This window comes from Suncus etruscus, chromosome 19 (genome assembly GCF_024139225.1).
Source record: "Suncus etruscus isolate mSunEtr1 chromosome 19, mSunEtr1.pri.cur, whole genome shotgun sequence".
Classification (NCBI taxonomy): domain Eukaryota; kingdom Metazoa; phylum Chordata; class Mammalia; order Eulipotyphla; family Soricidae; genus Suncus; species Suncus etruscus.
The window spans coordinates 9,408,343-9,426,148 of record NC_064866.1 but is presented as its reverse complement, the minus strand read 5'-3'; the positions used below and the strand labels follow the sequence as shown (position 1 = coordinate 9,426,148).

At 43.1% G+C, this 17,806-nt stretch overlaps 1 protein-coding gene across 2 annotated transcripts in view; it reads right to left on the bottom strand.

Annotated features, from left to right (window-relative positions):
- Window positions 1-4,764: 4,764 nt before the first annotated feature.
- The window catches only part of DENND2C (DENN domain containing 2C), a 55,920-nt gene continuing 42,878 nt past the window's right edge, over window positions 4,765-17,806 (bottom strand). For both annotated transcript variants that reach the window (XM_049765671.1, XM_049765672.1), the window contains 5 exons: window positions 14,631-14,672; window positions 11,370-11,475; window positions 10,164-10,400; window positions 7,654-7,740; window positions 4,765-4,848 (listed from right to left, as the gene is read on the bottom strand). In XM_049765671.1, coding sequence (XP_049621628.1) covers window positions 4,817-4,848; window positions 7,654-7,740; window positions 10,164-10,400; window positions 11,370-11,475; window positions 14,631-14,672 — 504 coding nt within the window. In that variant the 3' untranslated portion in view covers window positions 4,765-4,816. The remainder of the gene's footprint in view (window positions 4,849-7,653; window positions 7,741-10,163; window positions 10,401-11,369; window positions 11,476-14,630; window positions 14,673-17,806) is intronic.

The following is a 17,806-nucleotide window of genomic DNA, read 5'->3' as shown; positions in this document are numbered from 1 at the left end:
AGTCTCTCTCTCTCTCTCTCTCTCTCTCTCTCTCTCTCTCTCTCTCTCTCTCTCTCTCTCTCTCTCTCTCTCTCTCTCTCACACACACACACACACACACACACACACACACACACAGAAAACTAGGATCTCGGGCCCGGAGAGATAGCACAGCGGCGTTTGCCTTGCAAGCAGCCGATCCAGGACCAAAGGTGGTTGGTTCGAATCCCGGTGTCCCATAGGGTCCCCCGTGCCTGCCAGGAGCTATTTCTGAGCAGACAGCCAGGAGTAACCCCTGAGCACCGCCGGGTGTGGCCCAAAAACAAAAAAACAAAACAACAACAACAACAAAAAAAAAACCTAGGATCTCAGATAATTCCATTTTTACACATTGCATTTGTTGCTATTTGGGATTTGATTTCTACAGGCCTGCTTTCTGTCAGAAATTTTGCAAGAGACTTGGAAGCATTTTTTTTTTTTTTGGTTTTTCGGGCCACACCCGTTTGATGCTCAGGGGTTGCTCCTGGCTAAGCGCTCAGAAATTGCCCCTGGCTTGGGGGGACCATATGGGACACCGGGGGATCGAACCACAGTCGTGATCTTTCCTTGGCTAGCGCTTGCAAGGCAGACACCTTACCTCTAGCGCCACCTCGCCGGCCCAGAAGCATTTTTTTAAGAACTAGATCTAGGGATTGGTTTGATTGGTCTCTCTCCACCTACATTTATTTATGTATGTATATTTGTTTATTTATTTAGGTTTTTGGGTCACACCCGGTGGTGCTTAGGGGTTACTTCTGGCTCTGAGATCAGGAATTACTCCTGGCAGGCTTTGGGGACTATATGGGATGCTGGGAGTTGAACCCGGGTCCTTCCAGATTTGGCCTTGTGCAAGGCAAATGCCCCACCGCTGGCTGTGCTATTGCTCCAGCTCCTAATAGTTAATCTCTTAAAAATCTCCCAATGTCTACCTACGTGATAATATCCCTAAATTTAGAAGTCTTTCATTTAAAAAAATATAAAACTAGGATCTCAGATAATTCAGTTTTTACACATTGCATTTGTTGCTATGTGGAATTTAATTTCCACAAGCCAGCTGTCTGTCAGAAATTTTGCAAGGGAGTTCAAAGCACTTTTTAAGAACTAGATCTAGAAATTGGTTTGATTGGTCTCTCTCCATCTACATTTATTTATTTAGGGTTTTGGGTCACACCTGGTGGTGCTCAGTGGTTACTCCTGGCCCTAAGCTCAGGAATCACTCTTGGCAGGCTCTGGGGACCATATGGGATGCTGGGGGATTGAACCCAGGCCTGCTGCATGCAAAGCAAGTGGCTTCTCTGTTGTACTACCGCCCTGGTCCCTCTTGTGCTTCTTTTATTTGCTTCCATCTGGTGGCAGTTTGACAAGGAGTTAGAACTTTATATTTTTGGAGCTGGAGGAATAGCACAATGGTAGGGCATTTATTTGCCTTACACCCAGTCAATCTGGGACAGGCGCGGGTTTGATTCCCAGCATCCCATATGGTCCCCCAGCCTGCCAGGGGCGATTTTTTAAAAAAAAACTTTATTTATTTATTGAATGATTTATTGATTAGTTTTTGGGCCACATCTATCAGCGCTCAGGGGTCACTCCAGGCTCTGCGCTCAGAAATTGCCCCTGGCAGGCTTGGAGACCATTAAGGATGCTGGAATCCAACTGGTCCCTCCCGGGTAGGCAGCATGCAAGGCAAATGCCCTACTGTTGTGCTATCTCTCTGGTCTCCTAGGGGCTATTTCTGAGCTAAGAGCCAGGAGTAACCCCTTGAGTGCCTCTGGGTGTGGCCCAAGAACAAATTCAAATTCACCCCAAGATTATGTGGGAAAGTGGTATTGCTATCAACACTGAAAACATGAGATCTCAAACCAACCCACATAACTTCTTTATGTGCCAGTTAAGTTGCAGATGGGGATGAGTAATGGAGTATGGATGGGAGGACTGGAAATGAGATGGATGGATGTTGAAATACATAGCTAAAATTCAACTCTCAAAAGTGCTCATTACAGTTCTTTTTTTTTTTTTTTTTGGTTTTTGGGCCACACCCGGTAATGCTCAGGGGTTACTCCTGGCTATGCACTCAGAAGTCGCTCCTGGCTTGGGGGACCATATGGGACGCCGGGGGAATCGAACCGTGGTCCGTCCGAGGCTAGCGCAGGCAAGGCAGGCACCTTACCTTTAGCGCCACTGCCCGGCCCCCATTACAGTTCTTTTAAAATAATGGCTTTAAAAATATCTTTTTCTAAATGGCTTTAGAAGTTAAAAACAAAAAATCCATTCAAAGACCCAAGACCGTTTTAAAATATTTATTCATGAAAAGATCTGTAAACAACATTTTATACAAATAGAGCAATTCTTTTACAAACATATTTGGAACACATAATACTGTACAAAAACAAAACCGACCAAAAGGAAAGCAGCTTGAGGGAGATCTTATTCCCCCATCCATGCCCCAACCATGGTAGCAAAGGTCTTGTCAAAGATTGGCAGGACCCATCCACTGCCCTAGAACCCCTCAGCCTGGTCCATCTATAGACATTAGATTTCTGTGTACTGTTCCCTCCAGGTTGGAGTGTCTGAATTCAGAGATCTTGGGGGCAGGAGGGTAGGGTATATGTGAGGTTCTTCAGGAGCCCCACTGTAACAAGCTGCTCACAAACTCTTTGGGTCACACAATACCAAGGCTTACTCCTGGCTCTACACTCAGGAATTACTCCTGGTAGAGCAGGGGGAACATATGGGATGCCAAGGATCAATACCAGGTTGACCCTATGCAAGACAAGCTCCCTACCCACTACTATTGCTCCTGCCCCAATAACAAACACTCTCTAAAAGCAAGAAGCTCAAACTTTCCTGGCCCACAGCGATAGGAATTCTACTGGTCTTTAATGTTGTCTGCTTCAGAGGATACCACATGACCCTGAATGAACGAGTTGGAATGACAACATTGTCAAATCAACAAATTGTGTTCTAATAAACGGTTTTGTCAAGTTTGTAATTTTGTATGCCAGTTAAAATGATCCAGGGGAGGGGGTTTGACATTTTGGGGAACATTTATCATTGAAAATTGCACCTTCTCTGAGTCTTTCCAATCACCACTACCAATTTAGGTATCAGAGATCAAGATGATGATGGCCCAGGAAATAGTCATCTTCCGAATTCCCTCTTAAATAGAGCAAGAAGTCCAGCAACCCAAGGATAATCAAGACAGAACTCAGGGTACCTACTATTTGAGCTGAGTGATGGCTCTGGTACAGCAGAGCTTACAATGAAACTTTTTTGGGGTCGGAGAAACCAGTCCCAATAGGTAAGGTGCTTGCCTGGCAGCCCATAAGGTCTTCCCAGCCTTCCAGGAGTGAATCCTGAGTGCAGAACCAGGATTAACCTGGTTAACACCTCCATTTCCAAAAGAAAACTTTTTCAGTAGCTGTAATCTCAGATGCTGAATTCCATCTGCAGAACAAATCAACTTCATCTTTTGGTTTAGCAATCGTTATAGCTTTCAGTTTTGGCTCTGTTAAATAACTCGGTGAAATCTTTACCTACTTAAATTCTAGTTTCTTCTAGGTACCTTTTAAGATTCAGGAATGTGGCTGATGGCCTCATTTGAAGGGCCCTGGATTTAATTACCAGCACCACATGATCTCCTGACACTGCTAGGAGTGATTTCTTAGTATTGCAGGTGTGACCTGCACCCCCCCACTCCGACACACCCCCAAAAAATAAGATGACAAGTATAATGCAGGGCATATAGTGAACACACACAAACAATAATTTCTCAGGTCCCTGAATGGACATTTTCCACAGAGTTTTACATGGATACAAGGACAAACTATTCAGTAGCACATATGTGAAGAAGATGTGAGATGTTTACTTTGATGAGATTCAATAAGATATTTCCAGTAAGTGAGATTCTCATAAGCACCTCAAAAAAATAAAAAAGACACATGTGAGCATGTTCCTTTGCTTCAAAGCTGCCATCATCATCTTCATGATGATAATCATGTATGTGAGAGGCTCTCAACGTCTATCTTGCCTCCAGTATCTAATGCACTGTGTTCATCATATGGCAATTTCGTAAGTGCAATATCATTCTTCCTCTTGTAAATGACAAGGTTCTTTGCTGACTAAACACAAAACACAAAGAATAAAAATGAATCCAAGAATCAAATGGAAAAGGCCACTTGAGGAAAAACTGGAAAGATAGTGAAGAGACAAAGAATTTGCCTGATGAGTGTGAGGTCAGGAATTTTCTCTCTGGCACCATCCCACGCCCACTAAATACAGTGCTGGGGCCTCTACCACTTGGAACCCCATTCTTTGGAACAAGGTGTGTGGCCCCCCCAACGTCCCATATTCAAGTGTCTGTGAGCACTATGACTAATGTATGTCACCCTGGTAGTCTACAAACCAAAATATGAGCACAGCCAAGTGTGCAGCCCCCAGTGACTACTGCAGCCTAACTGTACTGGATACTGGAGTTAAGAGAAAAAGAACCTCATAAACATATATCTCATGTGTCTCAGCACCATGGACAAGTGTGCAACCCCCAGCCAACACAACAACATAGGTCAAGGGGAAATCTTAAAAAAAATATCAGAGGCAAAATAAAGAGAACATTGTTTTTCCAGACTATTCCCAACAGCTGTCCAGTGATAACTACAGTGGCAGGAAAATCTCAGGAGATTCTGCGATTCTCTGTGATTGCTGCAGCACCAGGATTTTGTAGAATACTCCAGGCATTCTGACTCTTCCAAAAAATAAGGCTTCCTTTGGCACTTTCTGTTTTAGGATGGAGACAGTCAACTCATTTCTTCTGCAGAAATTTCATTTTACTTCCTGAAGGGAGAAGTAGAGTGAAGTCACTAGTGCATTTTTTTTCATTTTTTAATTTATTGTGCATGATCTGGGGCAAGGAATTAACAACACAGTCATTCAGAACAGTCATGAGGAAGCTCCCACCTTATGCTATCGGTTCAAATTTTTTTGGGGGGGGGGGTCTCACCCAGTGGCGCTCAGGGGAAACTCCTGGCTCTACACTCAGAAGTCACTCCTGGCAGGCACGGGGGACCATATGGGATGCTGGGATTCGAATCACTGTCTATCCTAGATTGGCTGTGTGCAAGGCAAATGACCTACCACTGAGCTATCACTCTGGTCCCCATAAGCCCTGAATTTTTGGCTGGGCAGAGAGCACCTAGCACCAAGGGCTGGAATGTATGCTTGGTGTGGAGGCATGGGTTTGATTTCTAGCACTGCTGGAAGCAATGCATGAGTATTAAGCTGGGAATCGGGGTAGCACCATTAGGGGTAGCTCCCCACAAAAAAAGGAGACAGTTTTCCTTGAGATATTGCAACAGAACAATGAACTAAGGCAGCAAAAACAAAACAAAACAAAACAAAAAAAACAATGAACTGAGGAGGTAGAAGAAGGGAGCTCAGAACAGTTGTGGAGATTACTAATACTAGTGGTGAAACAGTATTGAAAATATAAAATAGGGGCCGGAGTGATAGCACAGCAGTAGGGTGTTTGCCTTGCAGGTGGCGGATCTGGGACAGACCCAGGCTCGATTACTGAGTGCAGAGCCAGGAGTAACCCCTGAGCACCACCTGGTGTGGCCCAAAACCATAAACAAAAAAAAAAAAAAGAAAGAAAATATAAAACAATGATACTATTGTGAATCACATCACTTCATCAAAAAATGGGGAAAACGGGGCCAGCGAGGTGGCGCTAGAGATAAGGTAGGTCTGCCTTGTAAGCGCTAGCCAAGGAACAACAGTGGTTCAATCCCCCAGCATCCCATTTGGTCCCCACAAGCCAGGGGTGATTTCTGAGTGCTTAGCCAAGAGTAACTCCTGAGCATCAAACGGATGTGGCCCGAAAAACCAAAAAAAAAAAAAATGGGGAAAACAACCAGGAGTTTTAAATTTGGAGTCCATTGTAGGTTTAGAAGAAGTAGAGGCCCACAAACAGCCTAAAACTATATGCAGATGTTGTATACTAAATAACTTTCTGGGAAAATGTGTCAGTTTCTATAAAATTCTCAAAATTAGAAAATATTGGTAAACATTTCTATACATTTTTATTTCTATTTATTTTTTTGCTTTTTGGGTCAGGCCTGGTGATATTCAGGGGCTACTTCTGGCTATGCACTCAGAAATTGCTCCTGATTTGGGGGACCATATGGGATGCCAGGGTATCAAACTGCAGTCTTTCCTAGGTTAGCACGTGCAAAGGAAACGCCCTACCACTTACGCCACTGCTTTGGTCCCTATATTTTTAATTTTTATTTTAGAATAAATTCTTTAATTGAGTCACCATGAGATACACAGTTAAAAAGTTGTTCATGATTGAGTTTCAGTCATTCGATGTACAATACCATTCACAAGTGAACATTTGTACATTCAAGACTGAAAAAACAGGGCCTGAGAGATAGCATGGAGGTAGGGCGTTTGTCTTGCATGCAGAAGGATGGTAGTTTGAATCCCAGCATCCCATATGGTCCCCTGTGCCTGCCAGGGGCAATTTCTGAGCATAGAGCCAGGAGTAGCCCCTGAGCACTGACGGGTATGACCCCCAAAATTTTTTAAAAAGACTGAAAAAGCCAATTAAACTGTCAGTGCTCAGCTCTACATTCAGGAATCACTCCTGGTGGGCTTACTAGGACCATATCAATAGCTGCAGATGGAATTCAGGTCAGCTGTATGGAAGCTAAGTGCCCTACCCTCTGTACTATCACTCTGGCCCCAAAAGGCCATGTTTTCTTTTTCTTTTCTTTTCTTTTTTTTTTTTTTTTTTTGTTTTTGGGCCACACCCAGCAGTGCTCAGGGGTTACTCCTGGCTGTCTGCTCAGAAATAGCTCCTGGCAGGCACGGGGGACCATATGGGACACCAGGATTTGAACCAACCACCTTTGGTCCTGGATCGGCTGCTTGCAAGGCAAACGCCGCTGTGCTATCTCTCCGGGCCCTTCTTTTCTTTTTTTATTTGTTTTTTGTTTTTTTTTTTTTGGGGCCACACCCGTTTGACGCTCAGGGGTTACTCCTGGCTATGCGCTCAGAAATCGCCCCTGGCTTGGGGGGACCATATGGGACACCGGGGGATCGAACCGAGGTCCTTCCTTGGCTAGCGCTTGCAAGGCAGACACCTTACCTCCAGCGCCACCTACCCGGCCCCATCTTTTTTTATTTGTTTTTTGGGTCACACCTGGCAATGTTCAGGGGTTACTCCTGGCTCCACGCTCAGAAATCGCTCCTGGCAGGCTCAGGGGACCAGATGGGATGCCGGGGATTTGAACCAATGACTTTCTGCATAAAAGGCAAACACCTTACCTACATGCTATCTCTCCGGCCCCCAAGGCCATGTTTTCTGCTAAATCTACTTGAGTATATAATATTGATCTGATCACAATGCTTTTCAGCCACATCTATTCATTTATTTTAGGTTTTTGGACCACACCTTGTAGTGCTCATCATTTACTCCTGGTTCTGTGCTCAGGAATTACTCCTGGTGAGCTCTGGTGACCGTATAGGGTTTCAGGGATCAAATCCCAGTAGGCCATGTACAAGGCAAGTACCATACCCACTGTACTATCATTCCAACTGCTGTCTCATTTATCTAAATAGGAATGCAAATTGACTCACCAAGACTCCGCAAAATTTTATTTACCCCACTGGGTTCAGATTCAGGAATTGTTTCCAAATACTGGAGTGCCCGGACCTCAAACAAACCTAAGGAAAAAAAGCTCATGTTGGTGAAACTGGCCAACACTCACGACTGGAAAAACCAACTGAACTCTGTGATTCTGCAAAAGAAACTCAAGATAAAAGATACTCTACTGAATGGTAGAAAATATTTATACCATACACTGACAAAGGGCTAATACCTATAGATATAGGGCAGCTCCCCCAATTATACAAATCCCATCAAAATTGGGGGAGAGGAGACAGATACACTTCCTCAAAGAAGACTTACAGGAAGCTTAGCAGGTAGATGAAAAAGTGTTTAGCATAAGAGATTACCAGGAAATACAAACCAAAACACAATGAGCTATCACCTTTGACCTATCACATTTGTGGGGAATGGTCTATATAAAAAAAAAGTCCAGGGGCCGGAGAGATAGCACGGAGGTAGGGAATTTGCCTTGCATGTAGAAGGACGGTGGTTCGAATCCCGGCATCCCATATGGTCCCCTGAGCCTATCAGGAGCGATTTCTGAGCGTAGAGCCAGGAGGAACCCCTGAGCACCGCTGGGTGTGACCCAAAAACAAAAACAAACAAATAAACAAAAGACCAAAAAAGGGAATGAACAGGGAGGCCTAAGTGATAGTAAAGTGGGTAGGGTATTTGTCTTTTTTTTTTTTTTTTTTTTGGTTTTTGGGCCACACCCTGTGACGCTCAGGGGTTACTCCTGGCTATGCGCTCAGAAGTTGCTCCTGGCTTCTTGGGGGACCATATGGGACGCCGGGGGATCGAACCGCGGTCCGTCCTAGGCTAGCGCAGGCAAGGCAGGCACCTTACCTCCAGCGCCACCGCCCGGCCCCGGGTATTTGTCTTTTATGCAGAAAACCTAGGTTTGATTCCTGGCATCCTATATGATCCCCCATGCACCACTAGGATCAAGGAGTAACCCCTGAGCTTCTCTAGGTGTTGCCCTCCCCCACAAAAAAAAGATATCCCAGAACAAACAAAAAAACCCTATTACTGTGAAAAATATATGTGTAGGAGCTGGAGTGATAGCACAGCAGTAGAGCATTTGCCTTGCACTCTTCTGACCTGGGATGGATCTGGGATTGATCCCTGACATCCTATACGGTCCCCTGAGACTGCCAGGAGTGATTTCTCAGTGCAGAGCCAGGAGGAACCCGAGTTCCTATGGTGTAACCCCAAAACAACAACAACAAAAAGAAAAATACACAAAAACAAACAGACACAAAAAAACATATGTAGGGGCTGGAGTGGTAGCACAGTGCTAGGGCATTTGCTGTACATGTGGCTGACCAAGGATGAACCTGGGTTCGATCCTTGGCATCCTTTATGTACTGCCCCCTCCGAGCCATGAGCAATTTCTGAGCACAGAGCCAGGAGTAACTCCTGAGCACCACTGGATGTGCTCCCAAAACAAAAACAAACAAAACCATATATATATATTTATTTATTTAAAATTATATACTCATTACTAAACTTTTCTTTTCTTTCTTTCTTTCTTTCTTTCTTTTTTCTTTTTTCTTTTTTTGGTTTTTGGGTCACACCTGGCAGCGTTCAGGGGTTATTCCTGGTTCCACGCTCAGAAATCGCTCCTGGCAGGCTCGGGAGACCAGATGGGATGCCGGGATTCGAACCAATAACCTTCTGTATGAAAGGCAAAAGCCTTAACTCCATGCTATCTCTCCGGCCCCTACTAAATTTTTCCTAGTTAAAACAGTACCACTAAATAATAACTTCTCCTGAGTTACATATTAATCCCTATTGCACTCTGCTATGTTTTTACTTGTATTATTCTCAAACCTTTCAAATATTCACTACCCACAGATGGAGGAGTTGGGGAAATAGCTTAAAAAAAAAGCAGGGCCAGAGAGACAGCATGGAGGTAGGGCATTTGTCTTGTATGCAGGACAATGATTTGAATCCCGGCATCCCATATGGTTCCCTGTGCCTGCCAGAGCGATTTCTGAGCATAGAGCCAGGTGTGACCCAAAACCCAAAAAAATAAAAAATAAAATAAAATAAAAAATCAAAGCACAAGTCTGGAAGCAGAGACACTGGGAGTGATCCTCATCATTGCTTAGTCCCCTGAGCACCAGAGGGTGAGGCCTTGGTGACTTAAAGGCATCACTAAGTGGTAAGTACAGAATTCTTCAGCCGACAGAGCTAGACACTGAAAGGGCCCACATGAGCACTGGTTGAGGGGTCCCCTGATATATATATCAAAAAAAAAAAAAACATAGAGAAGAAGGCCTGGAGCAATAGCACAGCAGGTAGGGCATTTGCCTTACATGCAGCCAACCTGGGTTCCATCCCTGACACCCTAAATAAGCCCCAAAACCTGCCAGGAATTATTTCTGAGCTCAGAGTCAAACACTCTGGGTGTGGCCCCAAAACAAAAAACAAACAAACAAAAACCATAAAGGGAAATAGTTGTGATAAAACTGACCTTTCACCCCACTTTTCCGAAGCTCTCGGTCCTGGATGAATCCTGCAAACATCTGGGTTTCCATGAAGAGGTCTAGGAAGTGGCGAACGCTGCGGGAGGTGTGGGATTTTCGGAAGGGCTCCCTTTGGAATACTCGATCCCCACGCTCGGTGACAATCATGTGTAAGGAGTAATGTCCCACCAGCTCCACAAAAAACCTGACAAAGGCTTCGGACACCAGCGAGTTGAGAGTCACATCTATAAAATGGCAAAAGGAAAGGAAAGCAAACAAAAGCTTTTAAAATTCTGTGTTAATATGAACACTGGGTCTGGTTGTAGACATAGGCCAAGGAAATCAAATTGATAATTCACCAAATAAGCAGGAATTTTCATTCTTTTTTTTGTTTGTTTTTTGTTTTTTGTTTTGTTTGTTTTTGGGTCATACTCAGCAGTGCTCAGGGGTTACTCCTGGCTCTATGCTCAGAAATCGCCCCTGGTAGGCACGGGGGACCATATGGGATGCTGGGATTCGAACCAACATCCTTCTGCATGCAAGGCAGATGCCCTACCTTTATGCTATCTCTCTGGCCCCCAGGAATTCTCATTCTTATATTTCCTCCATTCCCTATGGCCTGAAATATAGCCAAAAGTTGGAGGCTGGAAAGACAGTATAGCAGGTAAGGTATCTGTTTTGCATGTAGCTGACCCAGGGTCAAGTCCTGGCACTGCGTATGATCTTCTGAATATTGACAGGAGTGATTCCTCAGCCACAGCCAGGAATAAACCTGGGGAAACTCTGGGTGTGGCCACCAAATATAAGCAAAAAGCTTATCTCTTTATCTTCATTTCCCACCATATGTCCTTGCTACATCTTTCAGTGTGGCTTTCACATCTGTAACTGCTCTGTTTTTGTTTTTGTTTTTGGGTCACACCCGGCAGCGCTCAGGGATTACTCCTGGCTCTGTGCTCAGAAATTGTTCCTGGCAAGCTCGGGGAACCATATAGGTTGCTGGGAATCAAACCACTGTCGGTCCTGGGTCGACCTCTTGCAAGGCAAATTTCCTAGCACTGTGTTATCTCTCCAGCCCTGGAAATGAAACTTTTCAGCATCAGCAAGGAAGTGGATCCTATAGCTTTTGAGACACAGGTAGGAATACCAACTACTGCTAGGCCTCTAGGAAATATTTATGGCCTTGATGGGAAGGACTCAGGTCACTTGTTTCCTACCTTGTGAAAAATTCGGCTCCTGGGCTAAGATTTCATTTCGTTCATCCAAAATCTGCGTGAGGGCAGCTTGGAGTTTGGGCGGCAGAATTTCATCTTCGTCAGATACCTCAAAAGAAAAAATTGAAATTCTTTGTGAACTTCGAGAAGAAAACTCAAAATATATTCTCTTCCAGGACTCTTAAATTTCACAAGGGACTTTATTATTATTATTATTTTTGGTGTGGGTGTGGGCCCACGCCAGAGATTGAATTAGATTGGCCTGGTATAAGACAATCTACTCTACCCACTGCCTATTGCTCTGGCCCCTAAGAGAACTCTCTCTTTCTCTGTATACATATACACATTTATATTTATACATATGTGTATATATATATATATATATATATATATATATATATATATATATGTGTGTGTGTGTGTGTGTGTGTGTGTGTGTTTTGGCCACACCCAATGGTGTTCCTGGCTCTGCACTCAGAAATCACTCCTGGCAGGCTTGGGGGACCATATGGGATGCTGGGGATCAAACCTGGGTTGGCCATGTGCAAGACAAATACCCTACCCACTGTGTTATTGCTCCCATCCCCTAAGTCAGCTTATAATGAATTAATAATTTACTTATAATGAATTCTCTCTTTTATTCTCCACATCATGAATACATTAAAATTTCTATCGCATTTATATCTTGTATTTTTATATTTATGCATTTATATCTTTACTTTTTGGGGGAGGGTTTGGGCCACACCCGGCGGCGCTCAGGGGTTACTCCTGGCTATCTGCTCAGAAATTGCTCCTGGCAGGCACCGGGGACCATCCTGGGAATGCCGGGATTTGAACCAACCACCTTAGGTCCTGGATGGGCTGCTTGCAGGGCAAATGCCGCTGTGCTATCTCTCCGGGCCCTATCTTTACATTTTTTTAATTTTATTGAAACCATTGTGATTTACAAAGTCTTTCATAGGTAGGTTTTAGACATACAGTGAATCAGGGCCAATCTCACCAATAGTGTCGACCTCCCTTCACCTGGTTCCCAGAGATAACTTAACCCCCACACTTTGCCTCCCAGCTTGCCAGTATAACAGGCCCATTTAAAGTTTAGATCGTTCAATTTTGGGTCTCTTGAGTCCATTGATGTTGATTTTGGCTTAGATATTTGGTTCTTTCCTTTATGATCTTCACCAATACATCCGAGACCACTTGGCCCCTGTCCTTTTTTTTTTTTTCTCCTTCTTATTTTTATAGAAAAATGCTGAAATCTGAGGTAAAACAAAAAAATTTATGTCCTAAGGTTCTAAGAAAAAGGACTCCCATCTAAAAGAAAATATAGGGTGGCAGAATTTATTTATTTATTTATTTATTTATTTATTTTGCGTAAGTAGAGCAAAAGTTAGGGAAAAATAGAAAGAAAAAGTTTTTTGTTGTTTGGTTTTTTTTTTTGTTTGTTTGTTTTTTTTGGTTTTTGGGTCACATCTAGTGGTGCTCAGGAGTTACTCCTGGCTCTTTGCTCAGAAATCGCTCCTGGCAGGCATGGGGCAGGGGGAGACCATATGGAATATGGGGATTCGAACTACTGTCTCCAGGGTTGGTTGCATGCAAGGCAAATGCTCTAAGGCTGTGTTGTCTCTTTGCCCCAGAAAATAATCTTTTGCTTTAAAAACAAGATGTCCCTCCCATGAAGCATCTTGCCTTATATAAGACCAACTCCATCAAATTAAAAAGTTTCTGTATGGCAAAAAAAAAAAAAACACAGGATAAAATTAGAAGACAACTCATTGAATGGGAGATCATTTTTGCACTCAACACATCAGATAAAGGTTTGATATCAAGGATAAACCAAGTATTCACAAAGGTTAACTCCACAAAACCTAAAAACCCCTTCAAAAAATGGGGAGAAGAAATGAACAGACACTTCTCTGAGGAAGACCAACAGATGGCCAACAGACACGTGAAAAAAAATGCTTTCATCACGTATCAATAGGGAAATCCAAATCAAGACAATGAGATATCATTTTACACCAGTGAGAACGGCACATATTAAAAATACTGAGAATAATCTCTGTTGGCGGGGATGTGGAGAGATAGGAACTCTCCTCCATTGGTGGTGGAATGCTGCCTAGTCCAACTTCTATGAAAATTAGTATGAAGAGGTCTCAGTAAACTTAAAATTGACCCAGAGATCCCTCTTTTGGGTATCTATCTACAGGACAGAAAAACATTCATTCAAGAGTTCAAACTTTAATAAGGTAGATTATTTTGGTTTTGCTCTACTGGACAATACAAGATAGGTGTAGTTGAATTTCTATTAGATGTTCAATACATATGTGTTGATTGGTTAAATATGGACTAAAAAACACACACAAAACAAGGAAGAACAAGAGAAATAGTACAGGGGGTAAGGCACTTTCCTTGCATGCAGCCGACTGAAGTTCTATCCCCAGCACCACATATGAGCCCCTGAACATCAACCAGACCAAAATTAAATTCTGAGCACAGCTAGGCGTGGCCTGTTCTGACAAAAACCAAAAATGGCAAGGATAAATAAATGAATAAATAATATTATGACACTATTGACTCAAATAGTTCTTGAATTGAGCGATGTGGTCACTTAGAAAATGTTAAATCCAGATACACTGAAGCAATCTTTGTGTTTATTAAATTTCTGCTTATATTTTTTCCAGGGCTGGAGCAGTGGCGCAAGCGGTAAGGCATTTGCCTTGCCTGCGCTAGCCTAGGACGAACCTTGGTTCGATCCCCCGGCATCCCATGTGGTCCCCCAAGCCAGGAGCAATTTCTGAGCACACATCCAGGAGTAACCCCTGAGCCTCACTGGGTAATAGCCCAAAACCCAAAAAACAAACAAACAAACAAACAAACAAACAAGAATAGAAGGCCTGAGGAACCAAACTGTGTTGAATTCATCCTCAGGTCCTGACAGCCTAATAAATTATCTAGAAATAATCCATGTTAAATAATTAATGCTTGCAATATTTAATTAAATTACAGGCTTATCTGTAAACCCTTCTGGATTTGGAAGGGCAGTTTACCTCCTTTCAGAAGGACATCTAATCTGTTTCCTTCTTCCTGCTTTAAAACAAATAGCTTCAAGTTCAAGCCGTATTTTCAGGTCCATCTGGTATAAAATAACCAAGTGCCACGCATGTGTATGTAGGAACTAAAACTGAATCATCTTTTCTAAGCATTCTCACATTTTTTTTCTGTTCCATTACACTCAAGCATTATATAATCATAACCCGTGTCACTCACCTCTTGTAAAAACCTGTCTGCACAGAGATCCACGATCAGCACCTACAGGACAGAGGAGCCAAACAAGTTAGACAAGAGACTCACAGAGAAATACATTAGCTAGGGCTAGGTCAGGAATATTTGGATTTTCTAGAGATAGTAAAAAATTTGAACAGATTAGTTTGTCCCATTTAAAGTTAAGGCACCAAGGTCAAAGAGCTAGGACCTGGGTTAAGTAATAGACCTTGCAAGCTGCTGACCCTGGTTTGATCCCTGGTTTGAACCCCTGGTTCTCCAGCCTGCTGTGCTGAGAATCAATGGGAGGGGCTCCTATATCTGTTGAGCAGTGCCTGGGAGGTCACCCTCTCAAAAGAATAAAAGAAGAAAGCGAAGGCATCAACCTATCAGCAAATAAATTGCTGGTATTAGGGCAAGACTCAATAGGCTGAGACATGCTTTGAAGCATGCTGGAAATTCAGGTTTGATCTACAGTATCACATAGCCTGAGAACTGCCAGGAGTGACCCCTGAGCACTGAGAAGAGAGTAACTTATGAGCACCACTTGAATATGACCACCACCATCAACAACAAAGGAATAAATAATAGCAAATTTGAACATTTTACTTGCTGATACCAGGGAGCTATATTTTAATAATCTTTTATAATCTTACAAGTATTCAAGAAATTGCAATGATTTGCTTTGTTTTACTGTTTACTTTTTGGGCCACACCCAGCAGCGCTCAGGGATTACTCTTGGCTCTGCACTCAAAAATGACTCCTGGCAGGTTGGGAAACCATTGGGATGCTAGGAATCAAACCGGAATGCTGGGAATCGAATCCATGTCTGTTCTGGGTTAGCTGAGTGCAAGGCAAACACCCTACCACTGTGCTCTCTCTCTGGCCCCTAGAAAGCTATTTTTAAAGATCCTCAATAAAATACTTTGTTTATGATTATGTTAAAAAAATACCCTTCCAGGGCAGAAGTGTATGTGAGCACCTAACAGGAGTACTTTTCTGAGTGCAGAGCCAAGAGTAACCTCTCAGCACTGTCCAGCCAAATATGGCCCAAAAGCAAAAAAAAAAAAGAAAGGCTCAAACTTAAACAATCTAGAGAGTTCCCCCATTAAAAAAGTATACACTGGGGGCCGGAGAGATAGCATGGAGGTAAGGCGTTTGCCTTTCATGCAGAAGGTCATCGGTTCGAATCCCGGCATTCCATATGGTCCCCTGTGCCTGCCAGGAGCAATTTCTGAGCATGGAGCCAGGAGTAACCCCTGAGCACTGCTGGGTGTGACCCAAAAACCACAAAAAAAAAAAAAAAAAAAAAAAAAAAAGTATACACTGAAAAAAAATATACACTGGTGATGGGGGGTGTTCTTTACATGACAGAAACCCAACCACAATCATGTTTGCAATTGAGGTGTTTAAATAAAATATTAAAAAAAAAACCAAATAAGGGGCCGGAGAGATAGCATGGAGGTAAGGCGTTTGCCTTTCATGCAGGAGGTCATCGGTTCGAATCCCGGCGCCCCATATGGTCCCCTGTGCCTGCCAGGAGCAATTTCTGAGCCTGGAGCCAGGAATAACCCCTGAGCACTGCCAGGTGTGACCCAAAAACCAAAAAAAAAAAAAAAAAACCAAATAAATATAGAGCTACCATATGATGTAGCAAGTCTATTCCTAGTTATCTATCCAAAGAACAAAAACAGTAATTTGAAAAAATATATGCCTACCTTTGTTCACTACAATACTACTTAAATAGTCAAGATCTGGAAACAAACCAAGAGTCCAAACACAGCTGAGTGAATAAAGATATGGAATTTATACACAATGGAGTTCTATTCAGCAATAAGGAAAGATGAAGTCTTGTTTTTGTTACAATATGCATACAATACATATGTTACAACATGGTCCTGGATAGAGATAGACTAAAAAAATGAATCAAGGGGCTGGAGTGATAGTGCAGCGGTAGGGTGTTTGTCTTGCATGTGGCTGATCCAGGATGGACCTGGGTTGGATCCTCAGCGTCCCATATGGTTCCCCAAGCCATAAGTGATTTCTGAACACATAGCCAGGAGTAACCCCTGAGCAGCACTGGGTGTGGCCCCAAAACAAACAAAAACAAAAACAAAACAAAAAATAAAGAGAAAAACAAATATTTGTTGCTAGCACTCATATTTGGCATAAAAGAAACAAAGTAAGCACAGAGTGTGAAACAGAAACAAAGCTTCATATTCTTTTTTTTTTAACTTTATTGATTGATTGATTGATTGATTGGTTTTTGGGCCACACCCAGTGGCACTCAGGGTTACTCCTGGCTCTGCACTCAGAAATCTCGCCCAGCAGGCTGGAGACCATATGGGATGCTGGGAATCAAACCGGGTCCCTCTCAGGTCGGCACCATGCAAGGCAAATGCCCTACTGCTGTGCTATCTCTCCAGCCCCCAAAGCTTCAGATTCAGATGGTGGAACTGAGATTGCCAAGAGGGCGGGGAGGCAGAAAGAACACAACAGAGGTTGAGATGGATAAATATGGATATTCTAGTGATGGGCATTATCATTCAAGTCCTGTAAAGTATGTTATAGCAATAAAAATTATAGAAAAGGGCAATCCCATTTAAAACCATATTAGGACATTTGCCTTGAATGCGGCTGACCCAGGTTCTTCCTTTCTTCCTTCCTTCCTTCCTTCCTTCCTTCCTTCCTTCCTTCCTTCCTTCCTTCCTTCCTTCCTTCCTTCCTTCCTTCCTTCCTTCCTTCCTTCCTTCCTTCCTTCCTTCCTTCCTTCCTTCCTTCCTTCCTTCCTTCCTTCCTTCCTTCCTTCCTTCCTTTTGGTTTTTGGGTCACACCCAGTGTCAGGGATTACTCCTGGCTATGGGCTCAGAAATCACTCCTGTCTTTATGAGCTCAGAAATCACTTCTGTCTTGAGGGACCATATGGGACGAGCGGGGATCGAACCAGATCCCTTCTGGGTCAGCAGCATGCAAGGCAAACACCCTACCACTATGCTATCTCTTCAGTCCCTAAGAGTAATTTAATTTCTAAGTGTAGTCAGGAGTAAAGCCTGAGTGCCAGTTCTTGTGATCCCAAAAATAAAAACAAAACAAAACAAATCAGACAAATAAAAAAATATTCTCTGTTGAGGGGGCTGGTGTGATAGTACAGTGGGTAGAACATTTATCTTGCATGAGTCTGG